The 24,191-nt window shown below is 36.9% G+C and overlaps 1 protein-coding gene across 3 annotated transcripts in view; it reads right to left on the bottom strand.

The window, feature by feature from the left end:
- The window catches only part of CRPPA (CDP-L-ribitol pyrophosphorylase A), a 166,778-nt gene that overhangs the window by 49,093 nt on the left and 93,494 nt on the right, over window positions 1–24,191 (bottom strand). Inside the window, exon 10 of one of the 3 annotated variants that reach the window (XM_036328007.1) lies at window positions 15,081–15,183. The exons of 1 other annotated variant lie outside the window; for it this stretch is intronic. In XM_036328007.1, the coding sequence (XP_036183900.1) occupies window positions 15,106–15,183 (78 nt within the window). In that variant the 3' untranslated portion in view covers window positions 15,081–15,105. Of the gene's footprint in view, window positions 1–15,080; window positions 15,184–22,320; window positions 22,539–24,191 lie in introns of those variants that run through there. One more of the 3 variants, XM_036328008.1, reaches the window with a different exon arrangement.

The raw sequence follows: 24,191 nt of genomic DNA, 5'->3' as shown, positions 1-24,191 counted from the left end.
CCACATCCCCACCCCTCTGGCAACCATCAGCCTGTTCTCTGTATTTATGAGTCTGTTTCTATTTTGTTTCCAACTTCTCTAAATTTGTAGAAACTTTGTTAGGCCATAACCCAAACTGGCATTTATTTATATGCTGCCTCCTAGCTGATTACACTGAATCAATGCAATCTTGTCATCTGATTTCTAAACTCCGTCAGTACAGGAAATATGTCTTATACTTTCTTTGGGCATTTCCTACCAGATGCTGCCTATAAAGAAGATCAATACTATATCCAAATGTACCAACAGGTTAAAACATCACCTGCTCCAGGTTTTCCAAGACAAGCAATCCAGTCTGGAATAAAGGTACAGAGTCCAAATTGTCAGTCTATCATTCATCAATGTGTTTCCTTCACCTTGCTTAGTGCGGTACTTTGGAAAGGGAATGGGCTTGTGGATATTTCAACTTTCTACTTCTTAGTTGTCTTATTCAGGCAAGCACTCTCATCTTTGAGCCTGTGTATAAAGTTAAAAATAAGAATACTTACATTTCACAACTTCTTTGATTTCCTTGAATATACTTGCATGTCCTGCCTCAGGGCTCTTCCCTCTGCCCTTTTCTTCGGGGAAAATATTTCTGCCCTATCTATTTATCTATTTAAATCCTATCTATACTTAAACATAATATTCACATAGAAGCTTTACTTCTTACTCCTTTCTCACCTCTATTTATTCAATGACCGTTTTCCCCGGGAAGCTCTACCTTGCTAGAAAGCATGGACACACGGTGTTATTCCACACTGTGTATTCAGTGCTCTGTGTAAATAGGTGAAGATTAGTTACTGAATATTTATTTCCCTTACTTTTTTCTCTTAGTTTATTTTTATGATTTATTTCTCATAAGTGACTTTTTCTTATTCTTGGATGTGTTAGCATTTGATGATAGTCACCAACAACCATGCCATAATTTGAGGTGGAAAAATACAAACATTATGTTATTTACATAAGGAAACTGACAAGATCAGGCAAAAATGGGCCACATCGCCTTTGCATAAACTGGCTACAGAGAGGACTCATGGTAAATGCTAAACTAGCTGCTCATTTTGACACCTATAATTACTTCTTACAACCTGATTCACCGTAGACAATATGGTTCTTTTTTTTAACCAATTAATGTGAAACTATTTCATATTAAGTGAACAGAGAGAAAGAACTACAAGATGGAACATGAAAAGGTAAATCTGGAAATCCCTCTTTGAACACAAACCATTATTAATATGTACTTCACTGAAATATTCCTGTGACAGAGAATATGAAAATATTAAATTTACAAGCATTAATGTTTCATACCTGGCATCAGTGTGTTTGATCTCATTAAACCTGAATAAGAATCCAGACTGACAGAAGTGAAGTAAAATACATATACCACACACACACACACACACACACACACACACGATTGACATACACTGAAATAAAAATTGACATAGACATTCTCATTGAAATGAGAAGACACTTGTTATCAAAACAAGAGAGTTCTAACATCATTTAATCACAAATAGTAGTGTGTTTATCTAAAATTCTAAAAATACACCATGTATACAAATAGATTATCTTGTTTAATTTGGAGTGAAGTTAAGGTTAATCAGTATACCCAAAAGAGGAAAAAAAGAAATATGTACTATTTGGTTTTATTTACACACTGTTAATTAAAATAAAGTTTCTCAACAAACAGGTAATGAAACCTACCCAAGCAGTTACAATTAGATTTGGCGGACAGTACCTGGCAAAGCAATGGTCCCTAGGGGGGCTTCTCCTATAAAATGACAACCACATACAGTTAAGGATTTGTGGGCAATGCCAGCACCAATGGAAAATTTTGTTAGGGAAGTTTCAGGCCTGGAGGATATAAGAAATTAAAATCAAACTCCCAGAAACATTACTTTCTATACTCCTTAGTTGGCAGAATTGCACAATTTATTACACACATTTAAAAAGACATCTTATTTCCACATTAATACCCAATTTATATCTTCCCTAACTTATAAAAGAAAGAACTTCATTCAAATGGATACAAATACTCTCAGCAAACACTAAAAAGTACATGTACCACATTAGTAAAAAGAAATAAAGCAAGGACAGAAAATTATAAGGTAGAAAAATTCAATCCTTTCTTATTTTAAGAAATAGAAATTTTGTTGAAAGATAAAGCATGCTTCAGCAGTACATTTGCCTAACCCTATAATTTGTCTAATGCATTTTTATGATTGAACATGGCTAATCATAATCTAAAACTGAGATCCAGGAAGGTGCATTATACAGAAATGGAATACTTCTCATAAACTGATAAAATTACTGCCAGTAAACATTCACAGGGAAGCATACCTACTCAGACAACAATATTGTAGAGAGCTTTAGGATGAAATACTAAATCTTTAAAATTCAAGAATAAAAGAATTCAATGACATTTAATTCAATGTCCAGCTAACACACAGTGTGACTCAGCTACCTAATAATTGGTCCTAAATCAGAGACCTTTATGGGATCATCACTGCAGTAGTGGCACCCTCAAAGACTTTTCCACAAAAGAAAACTATACTATTCACATACTTCTTCTAAACAACTGTCAAAATGAGATTATTTCCAACAATCGTCCTTTTGTCTGCTTAGATCATAGGAAAACAACTCTCCATGCATCCAGAAAAATGAGGAGTACTTAGGAAAAATAAAGACAAACAAACACAAATACTAATATTACATTATAAGCAAATGATTTAGACTTCCCTGGTAGACATGATAATATACTGGTTTTAGGATGCTCTAAATTTCTGACTAACAGCTAGCATTTCTAATTAGCCCATTTATTAAAGGGAACTTTTAAGCCCTAAACATATTAAAATAGGTTATTATCAGCCAATAAAATATAGAAGTACACATCACAAGTATCCCATAAAATAAGATGTCATTACTTCTGTTATCTAATCTCCTTGAGAAAACTATTCACCCAATATCCTCCTATTTCCTTTGCAGAGGCAGAAAGCAATTAAAACAATTTATTAACAAATAAACCATAAATGAAAAGCCAGAAGAGAAATACTGGAAGCCAAGATCTTTTGAAAATTTTTATAGAATATATTTTTAGCTGAAACACATTATTTTTAGATCTCTCACCCTTGCATATCAGGAGGCACCTGCCCAGCATCAACAAACATTTTAAATGTCACTGCCACGCTTTGTGTAACAGAAATGACTGCCCAGTCCTTTATAATTAAAAAGCTCATTTAGATACAAATTTAAATAATAAAATATAAAATTCTCATATATTTTTATATTACTTGTTTCTTTTACATAACCTTTCTTTAAAGTATATCATTAATTTTTAACCTCAAAGGTATTTTTGCCCAGGCTGGGTGTCTCAGTTGGTTGGAGCATTGTCGGTACACTAAAAGGTTTCAGGTTCAATACCTGGTCAAGGCCCATACCTAGGTTGGGGGTGCGATCCCCGGTCTGGTGCATATGGGAGGCAACCGATGGATATTCCTTTCTCACATCTATCTATGTTTCTCTCTCTCTCTCCCTTCCTCTGTCTCCAGAAATCAATAAAAACATATTGTCAGGTGAGGCTTTGAAAAAAATATTTTTCAAGAAAACCTAACTAGAATAAAGGATGAATTTCCCCTTAGAAGTAAGGGTTTCTGCCAGTGGTTCTGCATATTTTTCCCTTGCCAACATTTGAGATCTATTACACATTCTTAACAGGTACACTTGCTCATTGGCATCTCCTCGTACTAACTCTTTTGACAACCATGGTACAATTTTTTCAATAAGTTTATTTAAATAGATAAAGGTCAACTATGTTACAAACAGTACAGTTTTCTTCCTTTCCTATTGAATATGCCATTTCAGTACCATATACTTTCTTTGCCTCCCTCTCCAAACTGGCAGAGTATGGCTGATATTCTACCTCCTAAACAATCTTAATTTGATAATTAAGACTCTCCTCCCCAGGACTTCCCTGCACTATTGTTTGTCCCTGGGCTATGCATATATGCATATACGTTCTTTGGTTAATCTCAACTTTTCCCTCTCTTCCCTCTGAAATACCTCAGTCTGTTACATGTTTCAGTGTCTCTGGATCTGTTTTGTTCATCAGTTTATTTTGTTCATCAAATTCCACATATGCGTGAGATCATGTGATACTTGTCTTTTGCTAACTGGCTTTTTTTGCTTATCAGAGTACTCTCCAGGTCCCTCCATTCTGTCTTTCTTATAACTGCATAGTATTCCATTGCATAAATATATGTACCACATTTTTTTTTATCCATTCATCAATTGATGGGCACGTGGGCTGCTTCCAGATCTTAGCTATTGTAAATAATGCTGCTATGAACATAGGGCTGCATATATTTCTCTGATTGGCGTTTCGGGCTTCTTAGGTTATATTCCTAGAAGTGGAATCTGGTTCAAATGGCAGTTCCATTTTCAATTTTTTGAAGAAACTCCACACTCTTTTCCATAGTGATTGTACTACATTTCCACCAGCAGTGTACTAGGGTTCCCTTTTCTCCACATTCTTGCCAGCACTTGTTTGTTGTTTTATTTGTTGTTGTTTTATTTACTTGTCACATTCTGACAAGTGTGAGGTGATATCCCATTGTTGTTTTAATTTGCATTTCTCTGATGATTAGTGGCGTTGAACAATTTTTCATATGACTCTTGGCTATTTGTATGCCCTCTTTGGAAAAGTGTCTATTTAGGTCCTCTGCCTCATTTTTTAATTGGGTTGTTTGTCTTCCTTTTGTTGACTTGTAGGAGTACTTTATATATTTTGGAAATTAACCTCTTATCAGATGTGTTGGGAAAATTAGACAGATACATGCCAAAAAAATTAATTAGATCACCAACTTACATCATATACAAGAATAAACTCAAAATTAATAAAAGGTTAAGTATAAGTCATGAAACCATAAAAAAATCCTAGAAAAAAACATAGGCAGCAAAATATCAAACATTTCATGGAGCAGAATTTTCACAGATACATCACCTAGGTCAAGAGAGACAAAGGAAAAAAATAAAGAAATGGGACTACATAAAAATAAAAAGCTTCTGCACAGCAAAAGAAACAAGCATCAAATTGAAAAGGGAACCCAATGCATGGAAGAGAACATTTGCCAATGATACATCTGATAAGGGGTTAATTTCCAAAATATATAAAGTATTCATACAACATTTCATTAAAGCAACTCTGAAATAAAAAATAACTTCAAGTTTTCCCACACACTTACAGTGATGTTCAATTTATTACCCATTTTCCCAGTAAAATGTCATAGATAGCTTGCCAAAACAAAACAAAATATATAATCTTTCAATTAAGCTATAAGTGTAAATCTACACTCATGCACTGTTTCACTCCATAATCATTTTATATTTATTGTGTAGAACAATTTTGTTTTTCACTTAACATTTTCTTGATCTCCCACCTACATGAGAGGTATGACATATGGTAAAAAGGTAAAAGGCCTCATATGAACTCAAAATTGAATATATATATACAACAACCGTATTATTCTTAATCCATCAGAAGATATTGTCCGGGAATTAATTTTTTTACTGCTTCTCAATGGCAAAGACACCCTGGGATATACAATTAACATACACAGGCTAGTTTTCATTGATTGTTTTTAAAGTAAAGTAAATACAGTTTTTAGGGAAAATACATTAAATAAAGACAAAGTCCCCCAATCTAGTCACTATTAGTAACTGCATTTACTTTCTTTGTTTTTTCCTAATGCTTAGGTGGGTTGAGATGTTTTTGTTTTCATTTGTCCATTCCTTTATTGTAGATTGATTATTTATAACCAGAATCATTTCTCATATACTTTTGATTATTAGGCATAACAAATATTTCCCATAACTGTTAGTAACAATTTTTAATAAATTCATAACCTACAACTGATGTTATATATATATCAGTTTAATAACCTTTCCTATGGAGTCTTTTAAGTAATTTCCAATGTTTCGGATATTTTTATGCTTATACTTTTCTACAGTTATAATAAATTGGATAAAATGTCAAAAGTAAAATTCTGGGTAAGGTAATATAGACAATTTAAGACTGATAAGTATTTTGAAGGCTCATTTTACTCTACACATTTTTATAGTTTTCTTGTCATGGCTTAACAAGGTTGGTGGTAGTAGGAATAGAAAGAAAAGCTCAATGATTTTGTATGTGGCCCCTCTTTACATGATACTAGAGGCTTGGTACACAAAAATTGGTGCACTCGGGGGGGGGGGAGAGGGTCCCTCAGCCTGGCCTGTGCCCTCTCACAGTCTGAGACCCCTCAGGGGATGACCACCTGCTGGCTTAGGCCCCCTCCCTGGGGGATTGGGCCTAAGGTGGCAATCAGACATCCCTCTGGCAATCCGGCAGCCCTCAGGGGATGTCCACTTGCCAGTGGGGAGCAGGCCTAACCTGCAGTCAGACATCCTTAGCACTGCTGAGGAGGCAGGAGAGGCTCCCACCACCACCGCTGTACTGGCAGCCATCAGCCTGGCTTGTGGCTGAGCAGAGCTCCCCTATGTGAAAGTGCACTGACCACCAGAGGGCAGCTCCTGCATTGAGCATCTACCCCTGATGGTCAGTGTGTGTCATAGTGACCAGTCATTCCCAGTCCTTCTGCTATTAGGGTCAGTTTGCATATTACCCTGTTACTATATAGGATAGAGGCCTGGTGCACAGGTGGGGACTGGCTGGTTTGCTCTGAAGGGTGTCCTGGATCAGGGTGGGGGTCCCGCTTGGGTGCCTGGCCAGCCTGGGTGAGGGGCTGATGGCTGTTTGCAGCTGGTCACATCCCCTTCAGGGTGGGGGTCCCCACTGGGGTGCCTGGCCAGTCTGGGTTAGGAGCTGAGGGCCGTTTTCAGGCTGGCGGGTGACTGAAGCTCCCAACATCTCTTTTTTTTCTTTTTCTTTTTATTCTGTGATTTATTTACCTTCTATGGCTGTCACTGAAGCTGAGCGCCAGCTTTAGCTCTGAGGCTCGGCTCCAGCTCTGAGACCTCGGCTGCTGAAAGCAGGTATCTGGGATTTGTTTAGCTTCTATAATTGAAACTCTGTTGCAACTCCAGCTCCGAGCCCTGGGCTGGCTGAAAGCAGGTTTCTGGGGATTGTTTAGCTTCTATAATTGCAACATAGTTGCTTAGAGTGCAGCTCAGAGCTGGGTGGCAGCAGGCGGGAACCTTGGCTTCCTCCGTCACTGGAGCAAGCAAGCTTCCTGTTCACTTCAGCTGCCTGGCTGCCGGCCGCCATCTTGGTTGGCAGTTAATTTGCATATCGCCCTGATTAGCCAATGGGAAGCGTGTCAGAGGTACAGTTAATTACCATGTTTGTCTATTATTAGATAGGATATGCAAAACTTACACTTTAGATGATCATTCATTTAGTTTTGTCTCAAAGCCAACTGATGACTAGGAGAGTAACAGTAATTGCAAAATGAGAAACACTAAAAATATATGTTTTATGTTTCACAGGGGATTGAAAATCCTCAAGGTGTTAAGTTATAGAGGAAATCCTCCAGGTGTCACGTTATAGAGGAAATGCCATTTATGGCTAGTGGCATGGTCCCAAGGCATTGGCACAGTGAATAAGGGAAAGCAGTGGCAGTCACAATAATGAGCTACCTGTAGTACCAATAACTAAGGAGGCCATTGTAAAAGAATGCACATGTTACTGAACCTAAGAATTCTACCTCCAAGTTTCAACTATTTCTCTTTTACAAAAATAAACACACATGAGCATGATAGCACATACTTACACACCTTAAACATCCCCACAGCATCAGTAGGTTATCAAAGAGCTTACAGCAATTGAAACAAAGGATAGACTTAAGTATATTAGCACAGAAAGTCCCCCAGGATATAAAAATCCTTATGTATACATAACTACATAAATATAGACAGTTTAAATGATGCATAGAAGTATATCTAGGTTAGTACCACTAAAATGTAAGCAGTCGCTTTCCTTGGAGAGAGGGTGAGATTAACAGGAATTCATTGGCTGATGTATGATGCATTTATTACTTTTCAACAAATATACATGTTTGAAATGACAGTCTACTCAGTCAAATAAACATAATTATGACTATCAAAGAAGCCATAGCTTCAGGATATGGTTCCACACAATTCATGATTATCAAACATCTTGACTCCTGGTTTTCCAATAATAACAAGGACAAGAACAAAATGTGTGTCTGGATTTCCCATATATACTCAGAGGACACTGTTGGACATGCAGAGCCAGTGACAGACTCAGTGGAGGGAAATATCAAAGAGGGGACTCAGTCCCATCTTCAAAGGTTGCAATGAGCCCTAACTGGTTTGGCTCAGTGGATAGAGCGTCGGCCTGTGGACTCAAGGGTCCCAGGTTCAATTCTGGTCAAGGGCATGTACCTTGGTTGCGGGCACATCCCCAGTTGGGAGTGTGCAGGAGTCAGCTGATTGATGTTTCTCTCTCATCAAAGTTTCTAACTCTCTATCCCTCTCCCTTCCTCTCTGTAAAAAAATCAATAAAATATATATTTAAAAAAAATGAATCAAATATATTTTTTAAAAAAGGTTGCAATGAATTAAGTAATATTTGTTAACTTATATTGTAAATTTGCTGAAGCATCCATCAGAAGAGATCTAAGAAAGATTTTTAATTTTCTAAGTTTAGCCTATAATTTTGTAATAGTTTTTCTCATGTGCAAAAAGTTAAAAATAAAGTATTTAAGTGAAAGTAAAAGCTTCTTGCTCATATCGTCATAATTTCCACTTTTTAGAAAAGGTTTTACAGTAATAATTTACAGGAGATGAGGTAAGCAGTCAATAAAATGAGAATCTTCCTTTTTTAAATTTCATAATGATATCAGAGTTAAAAACAAAATCTCAATTTTAATTTGTGTCATGAAATAATATGCGGTGATTTTTAGACCAAACAGTAGAGACAAGGTTTTCTTTCCTCAGGTATTATTACCATCATGCTACCTAGCTCATAATTATAGGCCCCTTAAGCATATGGACCATGTGGTTTCCTTTCTGTTCTATTTCTGCATGCCTAATTAGTCACGGTATAGTGAAAACACACAGTCGTTAGCAAATTTCTAGGGGATTTTCTGTTCCTAAAACTTGAACCTCATAATAATATTTCTGGATTATGGCCCCAAAAAATGCACTTACCATTTTTTATTTAGTTTAGACAGAAATATTTTATTAGCATTTTAATAACCCATGCTAGCATAAGCACTGTAACAGAGAAAAACATATGGAATGGCATTTTCTAAGCCTATCAATATTTAAAATATTCTAGCTATTTCATTTTTTTTTCTGTTAACCTTTAAAGATCCAAAGAAACTCATTCAACAAAGAGCAAGTATCTCCAGTATTCAGTAAAATTATAGATGCCATGAAGGAAGCAGATACATAAAACACGAGAAAACATGTAAGGCTCCATATAAAGAGAAAATGGCCCCAATTTGATAGAAGCATATACATTTCAGTAGTTGTGAGGGAATGTGGGATGGAAAGAAATTAAATAATTCCTTAAGAAGTGGGAGTTGCTGAAGAGGATACATGAACTTGATGGGAAGATGGAGAGGCAAAACTTCATAGAAGCAAAACAGGAAGAGTGTGAAGGAGAATCTGAAGATTTCTCCGGCCCAGGCAGACAGATGCTTACAGCTGATACAACATATGCAGAAGCTGGGGGAGTGCAAATACCCAGGATGAGTGTTTCATGCCACAATGTGCTCTAGTTTATGGTTTACAGATAAATGAGAAATTGCCTCAATGCCAGGAGATATATGGATTGGGGTGAAGTCATTATTTCCTTCTGTTTACATAATCTTTGTTTTGTGCTATTTTACAATGAGGACAACAAGAACAAATGTATGATGGTATGGGGTAAAGACATGACAAGCCTTCTTAGAAGTTTCAAGATTTAAAGGAACACCATTTCAGCTCTTCTAGCCATAATAATTGAAAACAAAAGAAAAATAAACAAAAAAAGGCAAAGAAATGCAGACTGAATGACTGATTCCCATGCAAACATCTAGTATGTTTAGTACGTTGCAACCTCATTCAGTATCTCCTGGCCGCCGGTGGACAGACACACAGCAAGCCTACAAGGCTTCAGTGTTGGCCTTCATCTCTTTGGCTGATATAGGTCCTTGGGACTGGAGCTCATCTCAGCAAGAGTGTGGCTGAGCCTATCTCATTAAGTCCCAGTATCAACCAGTATAATAACAAAGGTACATATCCCCTAACGGTGAATAAAGCCACTGCAAATGTAGGAAGCTGAGGACCCACAGAACCTGGTTAGGCAAAGGAGAGCCATTTCGCTGTGACCAGATCTCATTTACTATTCCCTGAGATAAAAGGTACACGTGAAAAACTCAGAATCTAGATTGATTTCTACCCAGAGAGCAATATTGTCTGGAAAAGTGTGGCTGCATATTTACCAACTGGCGAGTGGGAAGCATTAGCGATCAAACATCAGATGTTTGAGCAAGAGCTACCACATACCCACTTGCGTGGAAACTCTGAATCAGCAGCAAAGCCAGAAGCATGCATCCTGCCAAAGAATGAATATTCACTGTTGCCAGTACCACACAGGTTGAAGTAAACATAAATGCAGACAACTGTTACCATTTCATATTGATATTCTGCCCGACAGCAACATCAAAGATCAAAATACAGCACAATGTAATCAAGGACGTGTAGGTAGTGTGAAGAAATGAACTGGAGACTAGCAGTGATCACAGAGGCTCGGCTTTCCCGGGTGGGAAAGAATGCTACACAGGGATAAAATATAAAACACAAGGAGAATCCCAAGTGAAAATATCCAAGACAAAGAGCAGGCTTTGGGAATCCTTTACAAAGAGAGCATTGCTTCAGCCTGTCAAATCTGTGTGTGCTGATTTCCATCTGTCTCAAGTCTCTGAAAATGTATGTATCACTACTCAAACCATTCAATAGTAAATATCAGAGGGGCCTTTACTGACATTACATATATATTTCCAAGGCTCTCATACAATAATTCTTTGGTTCACCACAGTTTATCAAGATCAAGAAAATAAGTTCAAATACTGAAGGCTAGATTTGCAAACATGAGGCTAAAATGAAAGTTCACCCAACCATATAAATGTCAAATCAGCTTGCAGACACATAAACCAGATATCCATCTGCTAGCATGTGCATAGACCCTCACAAGGGTTTGTTTTCACTGCTCCCAATGTTTCACTTCAAGATGTCCAGCCAAGGCGAAGCTACAACACTGCTTTTCATTGTTGACTTTTAATAGAAGACAACTCTTTCTTGGAAATACTAATTCACATAATGCATAATGCAAAAGATATTGGGATTTGAATCTCTTCTAAAGCATTAGGAACAAAACATTAAGTACAGTGCAGTTTGGATCACTGTGTTACAGAATGAATCAAGTAACTATAATTAAATAATATGCATTCCTCAATAGATTTATTCCATTTGGCTTCCTCTGTATAACTGACAATAAAAAGAAATCTTCCAAAAACACAGGTCTGATCATGTTATTCCTCCAGTTAAAACTTTCAAAAGCCTCCCTTGTCTTTAAAAACAACAAATTTTTAGTGTGGCTTTTGGAGCCAACTTTAAGCTGGCAACCTCATAGCAAAGAGCAGAAGTTTTTCCAATATTTTCCAGAAGGAGGACCCATTTCAACTTTAGAATTGCTCACACACAGTATACCACCCAGTATGATCACAGCAGAATTTTGATTATTTATCAGGTGAATAATGCATACTGATAAGTTAGCAATGTCATAAAATTAACTTTACCAATAACACCTATACAGTAGGCCCTCAGGTTACGTGGGAGATCCGTTCCTACAGCACCACCTAACGCGATTTTCGCCGTAAGTCGGAACCACCTACATAAGCACCTATGTCACTCACATGGAGCATATACACAGCAGTAATGAAGTAAAACAGTAAAAAAAAATTAAAAGAAAGATAACAATTCCTGACCTTTACTTGTGGTAAATAAATAATAAAAAACATAAAGCACATATGTACATACGTCGAAATGACAGAACTTTTTTTTTTTATAAATAAATGGGAGATGGCGATATAACCATGAAATGACATACGTCGAGTTCGATGTAACCTGAGGACTGCCTGTATATCTTTGAAAATGACATATTTATTGTTTAGAGAAAAATTCTGAGAGCAAAACAGATTTAAACACTTTGTGGACCATGGTTAAGGAACCTCTGTCCTACGGTGAAAAGAATAAGGAATTAGCAATTTCTTGGGCACAATATGTATTTGTACTGTTGAAGCTCTGATGTTTAGAACTACACTTTCAGAAAGAGTATGCTCAGCAGCTTGGCTGATGTGGCTCAGTGGCTGAGTGTTGATCCAGAAACAAAGAGGTCAATGGTTATATTCCCAGTCAGGGCACATGCCCTGGTTGCAGACTCGATCCCCAGTAAGGAGGTGAGCAGGAGGCTGCCGATTGATGATGTTTCTCTCTCATTGACCCTTCTATCTCTGTATCCCTCTCCCTTCGTCTCTAAAAGTCAATAAAGACATTTTTTTTTTTTAAAAAAAGAGTGTGCTCAATACTTACTTGTAAAAAGAATGAACTACTGAAGCCCAGGGTTCTAGTATTAGTGACCAGGCCATGGGGCTTGTAGTAGTTGCTTCCTCTAGTGGACTGGCTTTCCTGCGGTCTCCACAAGACTCCTTCCCTTGGCTCCTCCTGCTAGTCACTGCCTAAATGCTGCCTTCATAATAAGGCAACCAGCTGTGTGAGATTCTCATGGCCACTTAACTTACTCCAGTTAGGTTTTTCTTCCAGCACGTATCATCTTCTATCATCTAGCTCACTCACTAGAGAATTTTCTTTTGTATTATTTTTACTCTGTCTACTACCCACTGGAATGCAAGCTCTGCAAATGCAGAGACTTCCTGTGGTTTGCTCACGGGCACATTCCAAGCTTCTAAAACAATGCCTGGCAGAGTGAACTTTTTTTAAATGATTAAATATTTGACAAATCATGCCATCTCATTGATTCTGACCCTTCATCTGTAAAAAGCAAAAACAAAACAAAAAGTATAAAATCTCTCCTATTCAATTTACAAGAGTGGTTTGATGTGATCCAATCATTGTTTTAAAACTTATGTGATTAAACTTGTAATTCTTCCTAAACAGATGGTAAGGAAGAAGAAGGTGGGAGAAGGGAGCCTTCCCCTCTTGCCTAGTGGACTACAATTTGGAAATAATAATTCAGCTCCTCAGCCAACTGTGGTTGAATTCATGAACCTGATCTTATACATTTCATAGACATGACTAGTTTGACAATAAAGATAGCCTACATGTTTTAATTACAAATTATAAGCCATCCTGTTTCAATTTGGAATGTGTTCTTTTCCCTAAAATGCCTTCAGCTTGCCAAAGATGACCAGATTAAACAGTAGTCAAGAGTCTGATCCACCTTAATACTCTGAAACTTGCACAAACTTTTGAAATTATGCTATGTGAGTTTAAAACCTTTGTTTTGTTCTTGGTGGGTTTTTTTTTTTTTTAAGTGGGGGTGGCGGGGGGTGATCTGAAAATGCCTAAAAGATATGGAACATTTTCCAGGAATGTTCCTAGGGAGTTGGCACTTGGCAATAGGTAAAGTGGAAAATCTATTGCCTGAGAAATTCCCCAGGTCATTCTGATAGATTCCTGCACCAACACCGCTACTACCCCACCCCACAAAGATCTGTGGGGACAAAACTTAAATAAATAAATAAGGCATGGAAAAACACCGTTTAGAAGGCTCTTTATAATACACAATTAGGAGCCCAACCCAAAGCAAAGTAAGCTACACAATGATCCCTGGAAGCAAAGATAATTAAGATAAGCAGATAATTAAGATGAGCACTATTAGAAAAACAGTGTTATGGCTCCCTAGTACTCCCTGGAACGTAGCCCACCAAGCCAATTCTGGCAGGGTAAGGGAGCAAGCATCTAAGAACAATTCCCCCTGGAACCGAGTAGTTCCATAGAGATCTTGCTTTAAGAAAACAAAACAGGTTTAATTTTTAAACTGACTTGAGATTGTGCTCTACTCCTCTACAAAATTAAAACTGTTTTTCTAATACAACCCCACCTCCAGCTGATGGAGGCAGCCCAGGGCAGGAAACAATCCCTCTGAGCGCCCATGATGACACAGCCAGGGTCAGATCTAACTGCACGGAGACGGGCACGGCCCAGAAGAGCAAAGACGGGCCTCAGCCTCTCCCGCGTTCAACTGCTGCAGAACAAGTCCTGGGAAGTCCTCTGCTTCCCTCTGGCCAGGAGTAGGGTCTGAGGAAGTACAGTGATACCTGACCAAGCAAGTTAATATCCTCTTCCTACCTTTAGGACCAGGCTGTGGGTGCCCTGTTATCAAAAACCTCTTTCCCTTGATCTAACCTTTTCTTGGGAATGTCTTCAGGCTGTGCTCCCCAAGGCCCCTCCCGTCCCTGCACATCCATTCTTGTAGCTCCACAGGAATAACCACTTGTTACAGCTCCATTTCTTGTTCTTTGTGCCTCTGTAAAAACTGATGACAAAGACTGCTTCTGGGTTCCCAAGCACGCCCAGGCGAGGATTCCTTTGGTTGCTCTCTGCTCCATATCCCATAGTTAAAGAAAAACCTTCCCAAGCTGCATGCCCAGCAGCATCCATCTCCACATTGCCAATTGAAGATTGGATCGCAACATAAACAATATAATCTAAAGAGGAATGTAAACTAGGTTGATTGTTAGGATAAAGGAAAAGTCCACAAAATGTTAATAAGTAACATGGCTTTCATTTCTCTCTCTCTCGTATTTTAAAGAAGCTCTTCTATTAATGCCTCAGTGAGCAGGTGAGCACTATGGTCCAAATCCAGTTTAACCACTTATTAGCTCATGTATAGAGTGTTACAGTTTCTGTGTCTGGGATCCCTAACCAGTATGTGGTAGAGCTATTAATATCTATATGACAGGACTATTCTGAAGTTTCAATGAAAGTGTATAGGTACTCACAGTGCTCAAAAATGTTAGTTGTTTTCCCCCACACAACTCTGCTTCTTAGGACTCATATTTTGGGTGAGGTAGATGGACAATAAGCATATTTTACATAAGTATAAAACACTGGGCACCAGATTGTGTTCAACTGCGATGGAGAGAAAAGGGATGAAAGGTTATGGGGGTTACTTGAGTGGAGGAAGGGCAGGATCAATACACCCTCATATAATCTGGAAAAAAACCAATATGATAAAGGAAACTAAAACTAAGCAATACAATAAGCAGTACAAATATATGAAAGCTCTAATTATGTTTTTCTGGAAAGAAGACAATATGGCAAGGCTGACAGATAGGGTTGAAGAATAGTTCTCAATCTATTCCCTTCCACTCTAACAAAAATAAGAATGATGTTCAAGGTATGAACTAGCTGCTCCTTCCTCTCTCCATGCAGCATGTTTGAACAGAAATGAAACTAATGGTTATTACTATTATCATAACTGATTCTTTTTATTAAAATAAATATTTTCCAAACTTTGGAACTATTTTTAATAAATAATTTATAAGGCATTTCATGAGTGATTAAAAATAACTGTAATTGGCAATATTTCAAGAAGAGTTTTAAAGTCCCCTAAAAATCTGATACTCTGTAATTCCATAAGTTATTAGTAGACAAGCATCCAAATTTATACCATGTGGCCACAGCTATTGGGTATCTTTATCTTACACATTTACTAAGATGAGAAAAATGCCCTAAATAATAAATTGTCTTAGACGATTCAGGAAGTTATAATAAATCACCATTGACTGATTAGATTAAAAAACAAATATTTTCTTCTCACAGTTCTGTAAGGAGGGAAGTCCAAGATCAAGATGCAGACAGATCTAGTGTCTGGTGCAAGCCCATTTCCTGATTTGCAGATTGCTGTCTTCTACTATCCTCCCTCACATAGCAGAGGTTAAGGGTCCTAATCCCATTCACTGGGCTCCACCTTCATGACTGAATTACCTTCCAAAGGCCTCTCACTTCCTAATACTTTCAGAGTAGGGTTAGGATTTCAACATATAAATTTGGGGTAAACATACATTCAGTCCATGACATAAACAGATAATCTGTTGTTTGGGTCTGTTCAGCATGTGTCCCCCAAGCTGTTAGAATTGGTACCATAATTTTCTTTTGGGAATGCACCCAGTCCTTACACTCATCCATGTACTATGGGTAAATTGGCCTGGCTCCAGAGACAGGCATATTAACTAGGCCTGGTTAATAAGATGAACACCCACATTGGACACAGTGAGTGTTTGGGGGTAGGAGGGGACTTTGTAATGTATTTGATTGTCTAAGCACTATGCTTACACTTGCAAAAAAAACAACCCAGAATAATATTAAATATAATTAAAAATTAAAGTAAAAATGAAAATAAATAAAATGGTACATTAAGAAATAAAGTTAAGAAACAAGTTGCAGGGTAAAGAGACAGAAAACAGAGTAAAAAGGCAATCACCCTTTCAGTATATGGGTCCAGCAAAGTCTAAAGTCATAGATTTTTAATTCTATTATTAAATCAATTTGTGGTGTGTTTCTGACATTTGCAATTAAAAATTCCTGACTGATGAGCCAATTAGTTCACCAAATTAATGCCACTTGCTTAAAAATTCATTCTGCCTTGATTTTCCTCCAATAAATTTAATTGAAATTGAAAAAAATGCTGCATTTTTTTAAAGTTGTGAAATAATAAAAGTTTGTTCAGAAAGTATATTGAAATATATATTCTAACATATAGCTACATAAATATTTATACACATTTATTAATATATATGTTGAAAAACAAAAAAACCTGCTTTTCAAAATATTAAGGTAACCAGTTGAAAATTTTAAAATGAAATTAAAATTGACATGTCTATGTTAAGTAACTAGTGTTTTTTTTATTTCACAGCTCATTAAAAATTATTACATTTACCTAAGTTATAGTTTTACAATTTTCAAACAATACATAGTCTTCATTTTTCTTTTTAAAATAAAATTTTTTAATAAATGTGGTATTCTGGTGAAACAGTTTTACATTTCCCATTTAAACTCTTATAAGCATTAGTAAATACATGGAATTTAATACCCAAATATTATAAATCAATTAAAACTCTGACTGAGAAGGCTAGAAATTAGCAGTAATTTAGTCATGATACGCAAGACAAACTGGATACTTGATGAGACAATTACACAATTCTAAAATCTCCATTTAAGTTTAGCATGTAAAATTAAATTAAAGGTCATGAGAGAAAAATTCCCTTCTTTCATAAATCTTGTTAAAGTCAGGGAAAATATAACACTAGACACAAATTTAGTAATTTCTGTAACTTTTCTAAGATGTTTTAGAAATCATAATTTGGTGTTTTGGATTTTACTATTTTTGTTTACTGTATAGTATAGTCAGGAAAAGCGCAGAGGAGGCAGCTCTTTGTTATTCTGCCTTCGCACATATGCTTTCTAATACATGAGCTCCCAAAGGTACACTAGCTGAAAAGGTCCGCCATCTCAAGGCAGAGGCTTCCACAGAACCAGCCACGCTGGCAAAGAAACTACTTCCCATGACTTATTTTCATGAATTCACCACAAGGGTCGCATTTGCCAACCTCTGGGATACACATATCTGTGAAAATAAAATCCAAATGACAAACAGCCGATGAATGTTAACACCCAATGAATCTGATACAGTTCTGTCAGTGAAACCTCTCTCATGCAGGGCAAGGGTCAGAGCTCAGACATCACGTGACTTCCTCCTGATGCCTGGCAAAGGGCCTTTCTTGCACAGACTTGAACACAAAACCAAAAAAAACCTTTCTCTCCAAGGCCTTAAAACAATCAGCAAAAATATGAGGAAAGGTAAGAAGCATTCACTTGTGACTTACTTGAGAAAGTATATTTGAGAAGAAAACCATGTTCTGAAGACATTGCTGGCAAAACCTTCTGTTCTTTTAATTTATGGGGGGGGAAATGCAAACCACAAAACAGAGGGCACAACTTGAGAAAATATGACTGAGGCTTTCTGAAATCATAGTGGCTGGTTCATTTTTTGAAAATTATTAAGCTCCTCCGCAACTGTGTTTATATAGTTCTTTGATTGGTAGTTTTTAGGCTAAATGCAATGCCTTCATTATTGAATTGCTATCAAGGTCTAGAAATGTGTCACTGCATGTTTCAACCTTTGCTCTATGAATAGCATATTTCGGGAAAATTATATAGTATCTTCATCTTAAATATTAGATCATACCTATTCTCTTCATGAGCCAGAAAGGAGAACTCAGAAACTGCCTTTTTAGCAACTTCTTACTAGTAATCTAGGTTTTTAGCCTGTTTCTCCTCATGAGGGTCAGAAAAACAATCTGTGCGAACCCTGGGCTTTCTTACATTAAAAAGAGAGAGACCACCCTCCCTGAAGAGCCTAAATCCTTTAATTGCATCAAAACATCTTAAATATGAAGTCAGAAGTTTAATAAAGGGATGAGAGGATTAAGATGGTGAAGACTATGGCATAATTATGTTAAACTCTGGTATACATATTTAGCAGAACTTATTATTCCTATTCAAAATTCAAAACTAAACAGATTGAGTCAGACTTGAAGGCATCTCCATAGTAGACAAGCAAGAAATGACCTGATATTTCACTAGAAAGGAATTAGGAATATAGAGTATAATGTAGATGCCTCAGAATACTATAAATGCATACATTCATACACTAAAAAGAAGTTTTTATATAGCTTGGTGTTTAGTAGTAAGTACCTTTTCACAGCAGCACACCCTCAAAATGCTCTTTTGTTATCTTACTTTATAAGAACAGAGCATAAGGTTGGCTCAAATCTGAAAACTGAATGTAAGGACATTCCAGTAAATAGCATATAGATTAGTTTAATGGTCCCTATTTTAATATATTGCACATGACCCTAATTTTAACTTGAAAAACTATAAACAAAAATCAAACTTCCTTTTTTTCAGTACTTCCACCAAAAAATCTTTGTGGCAAACAATTTAAAAAAACATAAATAAAGCATGTCCCATAGTAAACAATTTACTGTGTTCCTGATACCTCTTTTTTAAGGTATGTGGCCTAGTTATAAAATTTATTATGATTTAGAAGCATTTAGGCCATAAAGATAGAATGAGAATCACTTTTTTTTAATCCTCACCCGAGGATATTTTTCCATTGATTTTTAGAAAGAGTGGAAGTGAGAGGGAAAGACAGAGAGAAATATCGATGTGCGAGAAACACATCGATTGGATGCCCCCATGCACAAGCCCTGACCAGGGCTCAGGCTGGGGAGAAGCCTGCAACTGAAGTATGTACCCTTGATGAAATCGAACCCAGGACCCTTCAATCCGCAGGCCAACACTCTATCCACTCAGCCAAACTGGCTAGGGTCAGAATCACATTTTTCAAAAGGAAATAGAGTAAAAACTCAAAAGATTAAAATATATATAAGTTTAGCTGAAAAATGTGGTAAGTCATCTCTGGTTCTCTTTAAACACGACTTCCTTATATTCTTCCTAATACAGGTTTTCAGCATAATATGGTGATTAAAAACATACAAAATATAAACACTGACCAAAGCATAATAATAATAATCATGAATAGTGTCTTTGTGAAACATCTGAGTTTCTTCTGTCCATTAAAATCCAGATTCTAAAAGAGTTGCTGTAGATATGTTTGTTATTAAACCAACTCCTTTCCTAATAGCATTAGTATATAATTGCCATGATGCATTCAGTAAGAGGAAGTTGAAGCTTCATTAAAATATATCTTTACCAACTGTCAAAAGTGAGTAATGAGATGAAATGAAAACTAATAAACCTCACCATTTTCCAAATACAAATCTATATGCCAAACATTACTCATATCGCCCCGATTCTCAGTGGAGACAGTCAACTCTGTATTTCCATTGTAATCATAATCAGAAATGCTGATAGGATTTTCAGAGAAAATAAACACATGTTCTAATTTTATAAACTATTCTCTTTTCTAAATATGGACTGTTTGGGGCAGAAAATAAGAAATTTACATACAACCAACTCTTGTTGCTAGAAAACCGTTCTTAGTCCATGATTTTGGAAATCTTACCTTTAATCTAAATTACATGGAATATCTAACAGTCAATAGGCCACGAATATTTCAAGGTACTCAGACTCATTGACATAGGATGTCAAACCTCAAAATAATTATTTTGGCTTCACATTTCTCCTGTTTAGTTTTACTTCTCAATCTACTTGAGATTTTCAAGTCTCTAGCATGCACATCATGTGCTCTGCCTGATCCAGTTAAACACTGCAATTTTAGCATTCTTTGTACAGCTGCTTCTGCAGTCTGGATAATTAGTGTCCATAAAATGAAAATAAACAGTAAAGTTATCTCCCTCCTTCTAATGTTATTTAAGGAAAGTCTGCATAAGATTGCTACGAGCAGGATATATACAATGCATTTTATTGTAAAAGGTTGAAATAATGCCACATATGTTAGAAAAGTCTCCATTTTCTAGGGACTAATTATCCAATTTGTTCTTTCAGCCTATTTTTCATGCTTATTTTTTTCTATTTTACTAATCCAAAACTCAGAAATTTAATTAAATGTTATTTTCAACTTTTTAACGACATTGATAATACAGCAGGAGTTTTACTGCGGGACAATATGACGCCCAATGAAGTTTCTCAGTATTTTCTACAAGTGCACAAACATGTCTTCCCTGAAGATTACCACCAGCAGGATTCCAGTTATCAGATTCATTGCCTTCTTTTTGTCTCTAGTCCTTCTCACTTACTACTTCAAGTCTGTTTCCTGGAAACTTTTCCAAGACTCTGAGACAAAACACTTACATACTCTTAAGATAATGGGTCAACTTTCTCAAATGCAACACTAAAAACTCATTTTATAGCAATGATTTTTTTTATTACCCGGCTTCACTAACCTGAATTGAAATAATATAGCTTATTTTTAAATATATGCCCCCAATGCATTTGATATGTATCTGGCCTGAATCAAGCTCTTTAAAAACAACTATACAGAAAATGTAAAAACAAGTGTCCATGTCTTTGGCATTCCACCTCCCTGTTAAACCTGCCCTGGCTGTGACTATTAATATGTCAGGAGAAAAATATATGCATGTATGTGTAATCATATATTTAATTGTTTGTGGCAAACAATTAAAAATGTAAATAAAGCATGCCCTATAGTAAGCAATTTCATATATATATACACACACACAGTTTATGTGTATGGTTGTTGTTTTTTACATTTAAATATTTCTAGCCCTGTTTTGGTTACAAACCCCTTAATTTTCATGGGTACAAATAAATACAATTTTTAGTCGGCAATATTAGCACTCATATTACGGTGGTAGGCAGCATCCAATATGGCTCACAGTGGTCACCAGCTCCTGGTATCCATGACTGTGTAATTGCCTCCCTTGAATGTGGGTGGAACGTAGTACTTTGCTTCAGATGAACAGAATGAAATAAGGTGGCAGGGGTGTCACCTGGTGATTACATTACAGAAGACTGTGACCTCCATCTTAGTTCTCTCTTTTGCTAGCACTGATGTGAATGCTCTAAGGACCGGCCCCCAATGCAAGGAATACAGGCAGGACCCCATCCACAAGCTTGTGGAGAACTGAGGCCTCATGAAACAGCTCAGAGGAACTGGTTCCTTCCAATCCACCTAAGTGAGCTAAGAAAGCACATTGTTCCCAGTGGAGTCTAGAGATGACCATACCCTTGAGAACTGCCCAGAGCCAGAGAACCCACAGAGACTGGGAGATAATCATGCTTTTAAGCCACTAAGTTTTGGGGTAATTTATTATGCAATAATAGCTAACAAATACACTGTTCAAAGGAATTAGTTCATTAAGAAATTTCCATGGCCGTTTTCATTCATAAAAGTTGATTCTTTTATTTTAAAAAAAATTAAGGGGAGATCTGTAGCAGAGGTTTGTATCTAATATCCCATGTCATTTAGATGTATCTAAGTATAATAGCTAACGGCCACCCTCTCTAGTAGGTCTTCCAAGTAAGCTAACCAAACTCCACAAGACAGTTTTGTTTTTCAAACGTACTCAATTTTCAAAAGGCATTCTGTTTTATGACCTTCACATTTTCCCAAAGAATGACTAAGTCTAACAATAAAAGCCAAAACAATATTGAAAGTGAAAAATATTTAGTCTCATAAACATTCCCACATCAAAAGAGCGTGATTACTCTGCACAGGGTATTATGGGTTTCTGTAAACAGATTTGGTGCTGCTTGTTTGGTGTGCATGCTCTGTGAGTCAGTGCAATGGAAAGTACTGTGTGTTTAGTAAATAATTCCCAATTGAATTCCAAGTAATTGCTCATTGTAGGAAGTAGAGTTTTAAGTCTAGCTTACCCCAAGATTATCTTTTATTTTTTTAAATCTGTGTTCTGCTACTTGACAACATATGCCTGTTTGTTCTGCAAAGGATCACACACTTGCAGGGTAGCTCTTGTCTAGAAGACACAAGGCAAATGAAGTGCATATGAGAGGAAAATATTGGTGCTAACTGTATTCTACAAATGCAGGTCTTTTGGCACAAAGGTATCCTAGAGTAGGGTAATTACAAAGAGATTCATGGTCAAGGATGTTTTCTGAGTATCCTTACAGTACATACTTCAAAACCCAGACAATCAAGGACAATAGAATTTAAATCATCAAACAGACAGATCTCATTTATATTTTGTGACAGATGAATTCACACAGCTTTATCTAATTGAATGTTGTTACCAAAAAAGCTTCATTTCATTGTAACATGTCCTAATTTGGACTTGTATAGAAAGATTTTTATAAATCTTTTTTTTAAAAAATACAGGGCTGTTTTTGGCAATGTTCTCCTTTTTTGTATGCCTTCTGGTACTATAGTTGCAGGAGCAGAAGTAAACGTGGCATTCAGGAGCAGGAAGAGTTAATAGAGTTCCTCTGGCTTATCCCCTGACCTCTTCAGGGCTTGGTTCTCGTAGTTCTGCTGATTGGTGCACCCTTTCCAGTAACCCCATCTTGTGAAAACACTCATTAAACCAAACAGTGTTTGCAAAAGTGCTCTATCCCACTATATCAAACCCAGTGGAATGACAATTCAAAGGAGAAGAAAGGGGAAAGGGATAGATGAAAGTGGTGCACACTCCCTGGCATGCTAACATGTTCCCTCTTTTCTTTAACCTCTCTCTGATGGACAAAATTCCTAGTCATGGACTGACTGTTTGTGTCCCCCACCCCAAATTCATATGTTCAAATTCTAACCCCCAATGGGATGGTAGCAGAAAGTGAGGCCTTAGGTTGGTGATTAGGTCATGAAAAGTGGAGCCCTCACAAATAGGATCAGTGTTTCAATTAAGAGAGACCCCAACCAGGCCTCACCCTATCCCCACACTGTGAGGATAAAACAAGAAAATGGGAGTCTGCAACCAGGAAGAGAGTCTTCGCCATGCCAGCCCCTGACCTCAGACTCCAGCCTCCAGAACTATGAGAAGTAAATGTCTGTTGTTTATGAGCCACCCAGTCTCTAGTATGATGCTACAGCAGCAGAGCAAAGACATCCCCCTTGTCTTCTACTTTGAGGTATTGGAGTGGGGGGGGGGGGGGAGGACCAATTCCCTCTGTGAACTATAATAAGAGATTTGAACTATAATGAATAATGTATAAATAAAATAAGGAAATAATAGTACAGTAAATTTTGTGGTCACATATGAAGAGAAAAGAAAACCCAGGCTCAGCTCCAGAATTTCCTGTGTCAGAGGAGACGGTGGATGGTGCCACCTGGTACAGCCTGCACACCTCCTGTGTCTTCACCTTCTCATTCCACAGAGACTGTATATAGTTCTGACTTCTGCATTTTACATGAAAAACCGGAGGCCTAGAAAACTGGTATCACTTTATCAAGATCATAAAGCTAGTTTTTCAATCACAAGGGAAGACATTAATCCAGTGCAATAAAGAAGTTAAAATAATTTGGGGAAGCTCTTTAACCATGAACCTGTTCACTTTTATCTCTAAAGAGCATGTTAAATAGAAAACTGCTATATAACTTTCTAAATTTTATAGACTTTATAAATTTTATTATCATAAAAGTTCATATGCAAATTTGTTTTTCAAAATGTATACTTGCA

This window comes from Myotis myotis, unplaced genomic scaffold (genome assembly GCF_014108235.1).
Source record: "Myotis myotis isolate mMyoMyo1 unplaced genomic scaffold, mMyoMyo1.p scaffold_m19_p_11, whole genome shotgun sequence".
Lineage (NCBI taxonomy): Eukaryota > Metazoa > Chordata > Mammalia > Chiroptera > Vespertilionidae > Myotis > Myotis myotis.
This window is presented reverse-complemented; position numbering and strand designations above follow the sequence as displayed.